The sequence below is a fragment of the Cataglyphis hispanica genome, chromosome 1 (genome assembly GCF_021464435.1).
Source record: "Cataglyphis hispanica isolate Lineage 1 chromosome 1, ULB_Chis1_1.0, whole genome shotgun sequence".
Lineage (NCBI taxonomy): Eukaryota > Metazoa > Arthropoda > Insecta > Hymenoptera > Formicidae > Cataglyphis > Cataglyphis hispanica.
The window spans coordinates 12,090,709-12,105,912 of NC_065954.1; the positions used below are offsets into that span (position 1 = coordinate 12,090,709).

The following is a 15,204-nucleotide window of genomic DNA, read 5'->3' on the forward strand; positions in this document are numbered from 1 at the left end:
TTTGATCCTCGATATGCTATTTATATTCGGAAATAATTGAACAGTTGAGGACAATAAATTTGGACATATTACTTCTTTTTTAATATCGAGTAACAAAAGAATTTTTCGAAAGCATTTGTGATGCAATTTACAAAAATATCTAAAAATCTATTTTATTGTAATTTTTTTTATAATGGAAAAGAGAAAAAATGTTAAAAATGTTAAAAAAGGCTAATTCAAAGAATTTTATGCCACACAAAAATAATTAAATATTTTATTTACAAAAAATAGTGAATAAATATTAATTATATATTATATATTATATAATAATAATAAAGAAATACTACTTTTTATTGATCATTTTTTATATCAGCAATAGTTGCGTTCAACGATTCATTAACCGCTTAACTAATATATAAAAATAAACGAATTTAATAGAAATTTTTGTGACGAAAGAAACTGATATAATACAAGAATCAATTCTCAAAAATCCTAAGCGCAATCATTTTAAATTTGCACGACTGCCATAGCGCTGTGCGAGATAATCCCAGTGGTTTTTATGCTATTCTGTAAATCTTTTCTGTAAAGGAATTATTGCGTAAAAACTTTATATACATATATGTATATAAGACACGCCTTCTCGGTGTGTATTCGCCCGTGTTATACGAGTTATATCACGTGCAACTATACGGGAAGTAACATGCGGTTTTGACTTTCCGAGGAGATCACGCTGTTCATCATCGCAGCTGTCATCGAGGAAACCCGGAACTGGCAGACTGGCCTCTACAACCGAGCAGCAATTTCTGCTGTAGCTCAGAATATTGCAATTTATTCTCTGAAGACTCTTGAGCTTCTCCTGGAAGTTGCCTGTTTGATCGTAGGGTGTATTTTAACATAGAGTGTTATTCGAAAGTTTCTCACGACGTCGCAAATGGCCGTTGAAACCCCTCGAAGGTACCAAACGGTTTATAACGTTGAGCAAATATTGGAGAATAAACAAAACGCGAGAGAAATTCTTGAAGATATACTAAACATAACATAATTCGCCGCAGCGCGGCTGCCACTGAACATTTTTGCCTATATTATTTGCTATATTATTGCTATATTATTGCTGAAACAACCAGATTGCACTCGACTCAGTGGCTTTAACAATAGCCGGCTAAAACAAGAAAGCACGGAGAAGGAAAAATATATAGCTTGCATTATACTATGCATAAAAAATCTCTTTTACTCCCGTTGTATTCATTATTTCAGCTAAAATATTCTACGTTTCCAGCCAACGGAAGCTTCATTAGTCCAATTTCATATTCGAGTTTCGTGATTACTCGATCGCTTATATTTATCTAACAAATGTACTAAATAACATTATATTCTATTGTAGAATTAACACAACTAAAAAATGCATAAAATTATCAATTTTGCATTTCATAATAATAAATTTAATTAACTATGTAATTATTAAAATTATTTTAAATTCAATATTTTTTTTTTTTTAATTGTATATCAAATTTTCTAGATTTAAAATAATACGCAATAAAGATATTATATAAGTGAAACTAGTATGTTAAACATATACACAAATATATTGTTTAAAGTTAATTTTAAAAAAATTAAAAAGAAAATATATTTATTATATTATTTATGTGCAAGTATTTAAATCAAGCATTAAAGAAGATGATAGATATAAATCATCAAAGCAAATGTCCAGAAATGTAAGCTTTTTGTATTATATTTTTATTGGAATTCTTCCATATATATGTTACACATAATATAAATATAAACGAATAATACAAGCATAAATTAATACAAGCATAAAATAAAATTTTCTGCCATATATCTTAAGTATAATATTACATATAGATACAAGACTATAGCAGTAGAATTTGGAACTTCTCCAGAGAACATTGCAAGCTTTCGTTTCTCGATATAATTTTACCTTGCGTCTATAAAGATAAGTTAGGGCAATCGTTTCGATCGTAAACCTAATTGAATGCTTTTGGCGAAACACCAATAGCTTTCGAGTTGTAGGCAATAAAAAATGTTAGAAATTTTTTCAAATAAAACTTTACAGTGTGAATAGATATAGAAAAATCTCATTTTTATTCTCAAATACTTTAACATTAATAAAATTATAATTTGAGGTTTAATTATTTTAACAAAGCTATTTATAGATATTGTATCTCTTAAAGATTTTTCACATTTATTTTATTCCTCCATATTTAATATAATTTTTGGTAAATTACAAGTCGATTTGAAGAAATCTAAATATGAAAAAACTCGGAATATATATTTTGTGTGCAAAACGTGTCTTTAAGAAAAGAAACGTAGTGATATTTTTTTGCGTGTTTCTCGTGAAAGCGCTAACAAAGGCAATTTAAAATAATGTAACATAGAGGTTTTATATCGTGCTTTTATGGTTTCAAATTTTAAAACGCATAGAAATGAATGACGCCATCATTCCATCCCAGCGGGAACGAAAAACACGGAATTAGCGTGTTAACGAGTTATTCCCGCGGCGAGATGATAACAACTCTGCTCTCGTTTCGGTTTTTAATCGATCACAGATAACTTTATTACGCGACGTCCATTACCGAACTTTTCCTCCTATCCATTTTTTGTTAACTATATATAATACATATATTGCTTTAAATACTTAAGCAATTTGCAGTCAATATAGATTTGCATAAGAAAAGTGAATTATTAGTTTTTAATATAAAAACATTGACTTTAATTAACAGTTATCTTTATCGTTATAATTTACATACTTCAAAATTATTAGTCCTCAGTTATTATAATCTTAATTATAAAATTCTTAATTAAAATTCTTAATTATCATACTATTATTTTCATATTTGATCCTTTATTTATTTGCATTTAGTTGTTAGCAGTATGACTATTTAAAGAGGAACTGAAAGGATTAGTATGTCATAAGAAGAAAACATTAATAAATCTAATATATTTCAAGATTCATGAATTTGATTGTACAAATCATACTTTTAGTTTCTTAAAATACAAAATTAATAAATAATTTATGAATAAAAGTAAAGAAATTTGTCCTGTTAAATATAATTTAATCTCAAAATCGTAAATATTATTTTAAATAAATATTATTTCTTTTCTACAAAACAAATCTTTACTTTAATTTTTAAATTAATTATTAATTTTATATTTTAAAAGGAAAGTGCTTTGTGTGTGGACAATGTGAAATTCATAAATTTCGAAATATATTAAATTTATATAATAATAAATTTAATAATACAATTTATAATAAATTTTGATGTAGCTGATCCATCCAGAGTTCTTTCTTAATAAATGCATAAATCTTGAGTTTTTCCAAAGTATTGCTATTCCAGATTATAACAAAAATAAGACATCTATTTTAAATTCTCTCTGCTTTTATTTAAAAGTATGATGGCATTTTTCCTCGTTCAAATCTTCCTGCCATTAATCTCCGCGAGACTTTTCCGAGTTTTTCACGCGGCGATAGTTTCGCGAAATTTTCTGATGTTTTTAATATCTGAAAGGGAAATTCACAACGTCTTTCGCCGCAGCATTGCGCTTTGAGAACACCGCAACGCGCGCTCACACTGTAAAAAGGAATAAATCTAAAACGGCCTGATATTCAGCGTGCAATTTCACTGGTCGTCTGGAATACAAAGAAACAGGCGCCGTATTAAATGTCGAGCAGCTGCGACGGACAGATGCAAAAGTGTATTTCTTATGAGCATCGATAACAACGGAAACAACGGAAGTCCTGCTGATTATGTGATATGCAAGAAACATTTATAAAACGCAGTGCAAGCCCTCGCAGTTGACACAAAGAAACTAGCGTAGAAAGCTAATTTTCATCGAGAAAAAGAAGACCGGATTGAGAATACCAGAAAGGAGAACAAAGATATATTGCTTCTACAATATTCGTTAGGGATTACTCATGGAACATTCCATTTTAATATTGAAAAAGCTGGAAAATCCGCATAAGATTAGCGTACATCGCTTCTTAGAATACATAGCAAAAGGATTAATTGCCTATTTGCCTTAAAGACTTGATACGAAAGATAATTATTATCAAATATTTTTCATGTTTTTAGTCATGATATTCTGTGCATGCCTTTTTTATTGTATATATTTATTTATTTATTTGGTGATTTGTTTGGATCTTAAGTTTTAATTATTATTTTTAGCATTTTAAATATTTTATTGTAAATTGCATTTTATGAGCATAGAAACTTTATAAATATTTTATACGTAACATGCATCTATGTGCATATATTCGCATATCAAGCAGCATCTCGACACGTAACAAGCAGTACTTGAAACTGTAGTGGGTCGTACGGATCTAGTAACCCTATGAAGAGTGACTATTCGAATGTGTCTCCTAAATACAAGTACATTTGATCCCTCGAAAAAAAAGAAATAAATTATTTTAATGAAGCGTTGATTTATAATAAAGTTGATTTGAATTTATAATTTTGAGAGAGAGAAAAAGAAATATTCTAAAAAATTGTCTGAATATAAACTGACGATAATAGAAAATATTTTTTTTTTTAAAGAAGCTACATTTCCGAGAGATCGTTATAACGTTCTCGCATATATATTATCTATAAGTATTTACAACACATGATATTATATATTATATAATATATAATTAGAGAAATCTTTATTATAAATATAAAATTATTCTTAATTTTGTAAAATTATTGATATCGTGTATAACATGTATATATATATATATATATATATATATACATATTTTACAAGAAAGAGAAAAAGAGCGAGAGAGAAAGAGAAATTTCTGTTTAATAAAAGTAATCATATCTTTATTTATAAATATCAAATAATTATACATTTGTTGACTTGACAAACCATTTATATCCATTAAAGTCACTGAGAACGATGTATTTGATTTTTATTTTTATCACAGACGTTGGTATTTTAACCAATCGCTTTATCTTTTTTTTACGTGACAACCGTGAGATATGAGAGCTCTTTCTTTTTCACTTTATTGATCTCTTCCGTAAATGTCGATGGCGCGAAATTGCTTTGCGAATTTTTTTTCGCTGCGTGCGTGATGTATTCACAAACGAGGCACGAAGAGGCGATTTGTGAAATGTTCACTGACGTGCTTTTTCTGTCTTATAATATAAGCTCGACGAAACCGTGATCTATGAGCTTCCTCAGTTGCTTGGCCCAAGACGATTTACCGCGCCATAGATATCTTACACATGTTCCGCATGTCATCTCAGAGACGACATATTTCAACCTAGTTCATATCGTGCCCGAGGTTTCATTTTGTGTGAAACTTCCGATTATAACGCTAAACGTCAAGACTTCCTTGTTCGCAAACTTTGCGAGCGCAAATAGCTCATAATTAGTATCCGCAAGTAACGATCAAGCAAAGATGATACATGAAGAATTAATGATATCTAAGGCATTTCAAAGTTTCATGAAAATTTTTGCAGTATCAAGAGTCTCCTAGTTCTCTCTTTTTATTTCTTCTCTTCTTTTTATTTTTTATATAATATATCTTTGTTCTATATAATTTATATTTATATATATATATATATATATATATATATATATATATATATATATATATGACATAAGGTACATGATATAAGAAAATATTAGTAAACGAAAAAGAAGAATGGCAATCATTTAAAAAAGAAAATATATCTATTTGTCAAATTTACAAATTTATAATTTATAAATTTGTAAATTTAAATTAACAAATTTATTGTATTTCTTATTGCGAAAATTATTAATAAAAACAACTTATTCAAATATTGACAAGCTTAACAAATTTACGAATACCAATATTCATAATTCTTCATTAATTCATTTTTATTCTATTATTCAAAGTATAAAATGTATAAATTAAAAAATGTTGTTTATATAGAGATAAGCTTATTGGAGCGTATATGACATTTATCCGACTTATTCTCATTCTGAACAGTTCACTTGACGACACGTGGCACGTTGCACATGTGCATCGTATTACTCAAGCGAAAATTTGTCCTAATCGATCAGAACTCCGTTCATCGGCCGGATGTAGTCCCACGAGAAGAGACTTCCGGTCGGCATCGCAGAGTTAGTTCTCTCTCTCTATTTATCTCGTCCTCCAACCAGTTGATATATCGAACGAGAGTTTTTTTCCCTTCTCAAAAGAAACGCGCGGCTGTCTATTTAAAGCAGCAGGGTTTTATTGTGCATTCAAGAGGAAACGATACATTATCGAGTAACCACCTAGCATGGATACACCTTGGAGTTACTCCATCGGTCGACGTCACTTCTACGACGTTGACGGAATTTTTGGCGAATCTCCAAAAACTGGAAGAAATATCGGCATCGATGTTAGAAAAATTCAAAAAATATTTGTTAACGTAAGCCGCGTTATTTGCCATTCTATCTATAGAGAGAGAACGTTGTTTACTCTCTTTCTCTTTCTTTATTTTTAAAGATTTTCTATTACGGTAATTTATAAAAGAATGGCCTTTTAATTGGGGTCATAGATGACTCTCCAAAAAAAAAGACGCAAACTAAAAGTTCTTTGGAAAGGAATTCTATTATTACATTAGATATGATTCCGTAAAGAAAAAATGTATTGATATTTTATTTTTGCCCATCAACATGTAGTTAAGTAAAATTAGAGAGCTTATTTTACTTTCTCTATATTTCCTTTTGAAAATTGCTATAATATTTATGTATCTAATATAAAGAATATAAGAAATATTCTAGAGAAAATTATTTTTATTCCTTTTTTTAATTTATCTATTTTTTAATTACTTTAAAAATGTTTATATGTGTGTGTGTGTGTGCTCGTAAAAATTTTATTTTATTACGTCTGACGATGAATATTTTCATATATTACATACAAGCGAAGCGTTCTGAAAATTTTGAAATTTTGTAATTTAAATCTTCAGAAAGTTATTCTCGATTTGTTATCGATAGAATAATTTGACTTATATTTACTGCGATCCGTTCGAAACTGGTCAAACTTTCGATCGAGGAGGATGGGAAAGTTCGGTTATATTTACTCGTTTCCTTCCTTTATCCTTTGCCAGACGAAATAGAGGATAAAGTGAATAGTTAAATTGCTAGTAGCAATAGGAACACCTTCAATATTTCGTGATAAGATCGATTGCTCGATTGCCCCCATACGATTGCACTTCACTTTATTCTATAACATGTCCCCAACTTTTATAAGTTGCTTCAATATTTTTGAAGCAAATATTGTCTGAGATAAATAAAATACATCCAGTCTCGAGACATAGTTGCGATGATCTAAAAACAAAATGTTTATTTATTTACAGTTAAGAATATTTGCTTGTTATGTTTAAATCTAGATAAATATAACAGAATCATAAATATAACAGAACTAATAAATGTAACAGAACAGTTTTAAGAGATTAATTTTACTAAAAGAAACTTGTATTATATTATCTGATATCTTACCATGACACATTAAATCATCGAAATATGATATATGTATATATATATATATATATATATATATATATATATATATATATCTATAACTAAATGCATTATATTTTTTTTTCTTTACATCACGGTGCTTGACGTTGTTTGTTCAAATATATCAAATTTCTTATGTGCAAAAGCAGAAGTACAAATCAAGCAACTCGACTATGACATTGATTGGACTGAGCATCGGATTAGAAAAGTTTGTGCACGATCGCATTTTGGTTTCTTGCAATACAAGGAAATTCTTTGAGTGGACCCTCTAGTTCGACTATTCCAATGCGATGTTATTTCCTATAGTACAGCTAGCTGAAAGGGATTTTTGGTTACTTTTTCCGACGGCTAATCTTTTTAGGTAGACTCAAAGTGCAAGTTGAAAAGGGGCTTACGTACGACAAAGCTCATAGTAAAAGAAAGTAGAAATACCGAAGAGAGAAAGACGTGGTGCGACCTAAATTAAAAATTTAAATATCTCCACATTCTTGCATGCATTTTATATATGTGACACGAAAGATACACGACACAGAGCTTAAGATTGGTTTGGTATTTTAATCAGAAAAAATCTCAAATGTAAATTTTAATTAATTCTGTTTTTTTTACTAACTGCATAAAATAATATTCTATTATTTTTATTTATAGATTAAAATATTTAAATAATTTTATCCATAATTATACAGAAAAGATAAAAATTTCTAATAACAGTTCTGCTTTAATGTCATTAGCTTGAATCTTGAGTTTGAAATAAAAGTAAGTCCCAATTGGATTTTGAATCAAATACGGTCTTTTCGCTTTGTTTAATATCTTAAAATATTTTCTAGATGAAAAGTTTTTCTCCAAGCAATTTGGAGAAACTGTAATTAAGCTGTGAAATATTAGCCACTACTATCTAACTACCCATATAGCATTAAATCAACTCCTTAGATCTAGTTTTCAGTAGTACTATACATACAGCTTAATTGTGTGCAGACTGAAATCCGTATTCCTATCATAAATTTAATGCCGGATTTCATCTTCAGCAGTGAAATAACGTTGAATGTGTGATCTTTATTTCGGTTAAATGAAACTCGGAGTCATAATTATATTTTACATTTGCTTTTTATTATAAAATATAAATAGAGGGAGAAAGAATTATAAAAAATTGCAATCACATTTTTATTAAATTTACTTATTATATGTTTAATCTAAATTTTTATTTTATTTCTTATATATTATAAATTTGGCTTGTATATATAACGTATTATAATTATTTATATCATGTATAATATATATATAGATTTATATATATATATATATATATATATATATAAATTTTACATTTGCTTTTTATTATAAAATATAAATAGAGGGAGAAAGAATTATAAAAATTGCAATCACATTTTTATTAAATTTACTTATTATATGTTTAATCTAAATTTTTATTTTATTTCTTATATATTATAAATTTGGCTTGTATATATAACGTATTATAATTATTTATATCATGTATAATATATATATAAGATTTATATATATATATATATATATATATATATAATTTTACTTATTACAAATTTAAATAAAATAATTATAAAAATTAATTTACCTTTCAACAATTTTTTTACAATTTTCTATAAAATATTATACGGATCGATAAGAAAGTAATATCAACAAGCAAATGCCATGATATCGCATCACGTTCAGTATGTATAACGTTTAATGCGTCTGAGAATTGCTCCATATAACTGAAACGAGTGTAATAAAGCGAGAAAGGAAATTTTAAAAAAGGAAAAAAGAATTGTAGGTCATCGATACAAATAAACGGAAACATCCAAAGAACGATGCTGTGTTTCTGGAAACGCATAGATATTACGAAATAATGCAAAATTCTGCTGCAAATCTATCAAGCTCGATATCATCCTGTTGTTTATGATCCCCGATTAGATCGTAAGGCAAATAATTGATTTCTGCAGCAAGATTTTCAGACATAAAAGAAAAACCATTATCTGATTCGATTTCCATAAACCGATAAGTTGATATCGATCTATCGGCTCGCTATCGGCGCTTCTTGCCTGCATTTCCGTCGATATCTTTCCGGATTAATGCAATTGAATCATTCTATACAAAACTCAAGTTGGTGTTGTAATGATGTACAAGATCTCGTTCTTTCTACATGTCTTTTATTGTTACAATCGACATGATTAGATCAAATATTGACCTAGTTGATCTTATTGATTTCTTAAAAAGAAACTCTCAACGAACAATTATTTCAATGTCATGTTTATGCATTAATGTCATAGTAATATTCTTTTTTAATTACAGCATTATAATTTTAACAATAAAAATTACTGTATATATACTGTATATATACTGTGTAATATATTAAGATTGTATCAATCAAAATAATTTAATATCTAATAATATCAAAATTATTGAAAGATTTGGAAGAAATTTTCCTTTTTTTATATTTTACGATCATACATTAAAAGATGTTAATTATCTCTGAAATAAATCAGGTAGTATAATAAAGTTTGTCTTATTTTTTTAATTTGTTTTTTAATTTGTTATGTAAGTAATTACATTACGTAAGTAAATGACGGAATTTTGTTCCTTAATTAAATCGTTATTTTATTTAGTAATAATAAATCGATTGCGTACTCTCTATGTTTAAAGAATTTTCTTATTCGCACAAAATTCATATATGTAGTAATATGTAAAATGTTAGTTTTTTTTTATAAATTTGTCAGTAGCACGAAAGTCGATGATTCTCGGAATATTTTCAGTAGTATTAATCAATAAAACGCAGAAGCTATTCCAAGTGATATAACTCAATTTCTATCATTCGATTAGTAGTACAAGGTCCAGCAGTGTGAAACACGTAGTATAAGTCAATTTCTGGATTTACACAGATTTTGATAGATTTCTTTAATGTTGCTAGTTTAAATTAATGATTTGTCTAATTATTAAAACACTTTTATATTTACAGATTATCTATAGTATTATTTATATAATTATCTATATAATTATTAGCTTTTTTATAAATTTGTCAGTAGTACAAATCAATAATCTTTGGGACATTTTCAGTGATATAAGTCAATAAAACGCAGAAATCATTTCAAGTGATATTAGTCAATTTCTATTAGTTCCATCAAAGTAGTACAAGACCAGCAATGTGAAACAAAAGTAGTATGAATCAAATTCTGGATTTGCACAGATTTCAATAGATATTTCTATCATTAATAATAAATTATTGCTCTGTCTAATTACTAATAATAGTATATACTTGTTATCTAATATATATATATTGTTATTTAAATTTAACAAGAATTAAAATAAAATTATAAAATTACAATTGGTATTAATAAATAACAATTATATTGTGTAATCGAGTACTTTTTTTCCAACATATTACTTTTATATATATATATATATATATATATATATATATATATATATACGTGTTATTTTTTATAAATCCAAGGACATTTACTTATTAATTAGAAGACACGTGATTACAAATTTATAAACATTATAAAATATTAGCAATATAAAATATAAATGCTACATCTCTCGCTATTTACGGAAAATGTGGATTATATTACAAGCATAATAAGAAAAAAGAAAACAAGAAGTAATGTTTTGTTATTATAATAATGACATGGTAAATTGTAGCAACTGATTACAGATCTTACTACGAGATCTCTATTGTATTTGTCGCGAGTTAATGATAGCCGGGATCATCATTGCTCATAATTCATTCTTATCGCTCGGCTTATCTCGTTGCAGGAAGCTGCTTCAGGCAACGGTAAGGGCCAATCGCACGGGACATTTCATGTGGGTGGGTAGCGATTCGTGGGGCGCTAAAGTTCATCCAGTCCGAGATCAAGAGTTCGCGGCGGAAGGTGCCATCACCATCCTGCCCTATAGAAACGCCCTCGAAGGTAAACGACTCCTTACTATGCTCGTGTGGCCCTATTATAATCGGATTAATTAAGAGAATGTTTACTTTGAGTTTACTCTGAATCAGAGGCAAACAAAGTAATGAGTTGAAATCGATAAACTTTCGTATAAAATAACATATTAGAATAGGAAAAAATGTGTAAAAAAGAATGAATATAGTACTTCTATTTGAGTACGCTTAATGAATGAAAAATAAATAAAATAAACTGCATTATATATAATATAAATAAATATAGATTGGAAAATTATAATTAAGAAAATTTAATAAAAAGAACAGTGAGGGATTCAATCTTTGCAGCCAAATTAGAAAATTTTGCTGAGCAAATAAGGGAACACTGACAAAGGAACGTAATTTTATTAATTTGATACAACTCAGGTAATAATATCTAAACTGAAAAGCAAAGCTGTCCCAAAAATTTACTATATACCGTTTGACAGCTGGCATCAATCCAACATGTGTGTCTTGATAAAAAAATTCTCTTGACAATGTGGAGACGATTTCTCGGAGGCGAACACATTTTCGATATAGGGATGAAATTCAGGGACGCAACAATACTATTGCAGTTTGTAGACATTCTATATTTGTCTTTTATCAGCGGATCGCATCAAAAAATCTTTTGTGATATATTTTATTATAGATTTGCTAAGAAACGCGTGATGATATAGCTGATTTTCTGATAGATAGTCTTGTATCATTTCGATCCCTTTATTCCGGCAAAGACACGTACTCGCAGGATATCCTCGATATCGGAGTCTGAGCTTTAAGAATACCGAATACATATTCCAATACAAAAGCGAACGCGTATATCAAAGAACGGCATGAAAAATGTATTATACGCGAAAGCTTTCGCATGTCAGTGTCATTATATCGCCCAAGGTATTAGTATAAAAAAAGCTGTTTTTATAGTAATAATAATTTTTGCAGCAAAAATTATTTAATAACTTTTGAAAAAAATATGCGCTTATTTCGCTTTTTGAGCGTCCTTTTATTAAAATAAAATTAATATTTCATTTTTAATGGATTAAAAAGCAAACAATTTTTTAAGTCTTTTATTAAAGAAAGAAAATTTTTATAATAAAATACTCAAAATAAATTTTGTTTTGTTCAAGCATTTGTAATTTTGTAATAAAATCACTAAAAATTCTTTCTGATATAAGAAATTTATTTAATTAAAATACTTTTTTAATTTTATGCCATATATGTATATCTATGTTTAAACTACTTAAAATATTTAACTCTTTCGGTTCTCAACACATCTGATTTGCTTTACCGTACCATAATTGAATTTCCTTGTCTCTTCTAGTTGCTTGTTGTATAACTTCATTGCCATTATAACGATATTGTTTCAACTTTGACTTAACGCTCATTAATCTCGCATGACAAGTGAGTAATATTTTCCGCCACCGATTATGTCACATCATCCACGACTCGTCATTAGCAATGTTATCTGTTATATCTATATGTTATGTGTTATATCTATATTATATCGCGGATCGAAGAAATAAACGCAACGAGCGGCACTTTCGTTTCGCATCAAGTAATTAACAGGAATGTCAAATCCTCGTTAGTCGAATCAAATTATCAGAAATTATAATCTTTTAAATGTCAAAAAAAAAAAGATGAAGATTGTCAACATTCATTAATTCTACAAACTGTCAAATTTGTAAAAACAAATATGCTGAAATACAAAAAATATAAAATATAATTATCACGATTGCTTTGTCATTAGATTTTAATCTATAATTTTCTGAATCTAAACTTATCAATTTTTTTTGCTTAATAAGTTTTGCTATTTTCTGAACAGAATAATATCATGATAAAATGGAAAAAAGAAATAAAATGATAATACAACTGAGATTTTAATATATTTAATTGTAAATTATTATTAATAAAAGTTGAAATAGTATAAACTGATGAATTCAAAAGTTCAAAAAATTCTTCAATTTTATATAATTAGATGCCTTGTTGTCTATATGTCATACATATTATAAAAGGTTCAGAATTTTAAAATCAATAAAGTTAACTCTCTCGAGTAAAACGTTTCTTGTTCCAATTTTATCACGATCAAAAGTACAAAAAGTTTTTCCAGCGAGAAAGCATAATGCATCGAAGCTATTGAACGACTCGGATGTAATAAGTATGATTCGATTCTGTTGTAGGTTTCGACAACTACTATTTGAACTTGCGGCCAAGAATGGACGACGAGTGTGACGGGCAGACAGAGAACAATGTTCCCCATAAATCGTTGCCGGGAAAGATGGTAAATTGTCGGAATATCTGGTTCCGGGAGTTCTGGTCGCAACATCATAAATGCACTTTCAGCGCGAATGCATCGAGCGATGTGACACGCTGCACTGGCGACGAGGTCCTCATCGATTACGAACAGGAGGGTCTGGTGCCTTTTGTCGGTAACGTATAGAATTTTCTTATTGTTATTGACACATTTCGGATCATCTGTTTCACTTTTATGTCATGTTGAATATCGTAGGACAAATATATGTGATGGCAGCTATGATTTATCTCGATTAAAAATTAAAAATTGTTTTTTAGCATTTATAACTTCTAATTCCACAAATTTATAATTATCATAATTCACACAAGTCAGCTGATACGATACTTTTAATTAAATTTTTTTCTAAGATAAAAAAATTCCCATTATTTGAACAAATTTGGAATGTACTATTCTAACACTTGCTAATTTTTTTGATTATTAATTTTTATGAAAAACTAAATTTGACTTTTTTGATTTATTATATAGTTGTATGATTAAATTAGCGCATTAGTTACGATTTTATCGTTTTAAATCGATAAAAAAAATAATTATTTATAGATAAACTCCTTTTCATGCTATGGCAGTTAATTAATTGTGGGAAGCGCGAATCGTGAGAGGGAACATTTCACGGTCGTTTATATCCTAAAGAGCGAAAGAAAAGATCAGTGCGGAAGGAAAGGCGAGAAATAAGACGAGCGAAAAGATAGCTATCGAAGGAAGAGTGAAAGAAAGAGAAACATTCTCGGCAACCCTCTAACTTTTCGTCACCCTTCGTCCATTTTTCTAGTTCAAAAACAGAAACGGGAAAAATTTAGCCATCTCCGTTCAACCGTAATTCCGACAATATATGATGAGACTTACGTCATTCGGTGAGATAACTGCGCGCCTGAATCGATTATTTACTGCGCGATTTTCTCTTATCAGGATGTAACCGCGGACGTATCCTATTTTATAAATTATCTACTCTATTTTGCACATTAATTGGCGAAGAATGCAATTTTATTAATGCCTATATTTTCTTTTTCGCGAACCATAGAGATTTGAAAAATACAATGTTTAATATAATATCTAAGAAAAAAAAATTTATATATATATATACATTGTAAATAAGTATTTTGAATTTATTAGATGTGTGATATGTTAAGATCAGACGTATCTTTTTTATTAAATAATCTCAATTAATAATCTCAGTAAGTAACAACCATATAATTTTCTCTCTCTCTCTCATATATATATATATATATATATATATATATATATATATATTAATTAATTAAAAATATTTTTAAGAGATTACACATACATGTGTATATACAAGGTCTGAACAAAAAGTATCCGACCTTATTTCTTTTTTGCGTCAACTTTTTTGCCAGGAACTACAATCTGGACTAGCCCAGCATGCAATCTTGGATTCTATTGCACATGCATGATTTTTTGCCAGATCACGCAGCTCTGCAATCGCTGCAGGCAACCGTGATAGTTGCACGTGTATCCAGTGTCCATCGCATTTCATATTCCAGCTAAAATAACCGAACGT

At 28.4% G+C, this 15,204-nt stretch overlaps 1 protein-coding gene across 3 annotated transcripts in view; it reads left to right on the forward strand.

Moving 5' to 3' along the window:
* Positions 1-15,204, forward strand: part of LOC126852339 (metabotropic glutamate receptor 8-like) — a 106,607-nt gene that overhangs the window by 72,740 nt on the left and 18,663 nt on the right. For all 3 annotated transcript variants that reach the window (XM_050597097.1, XM_050597182.1, XM_050597272.1), the window contains exons 7-8: positions 11,221-11,375; positions 13,555-13,803. In XM_050597097.1, coding sequence (XP_050453054.1) covers positions 11,221-11,375; positions 13,555-13,803 — 404 coding nt within the window. The remainder of the gene's footprint in view (positions 1-11,220; positions 11,376-13,554; positions 13,804-15,204) is intronic.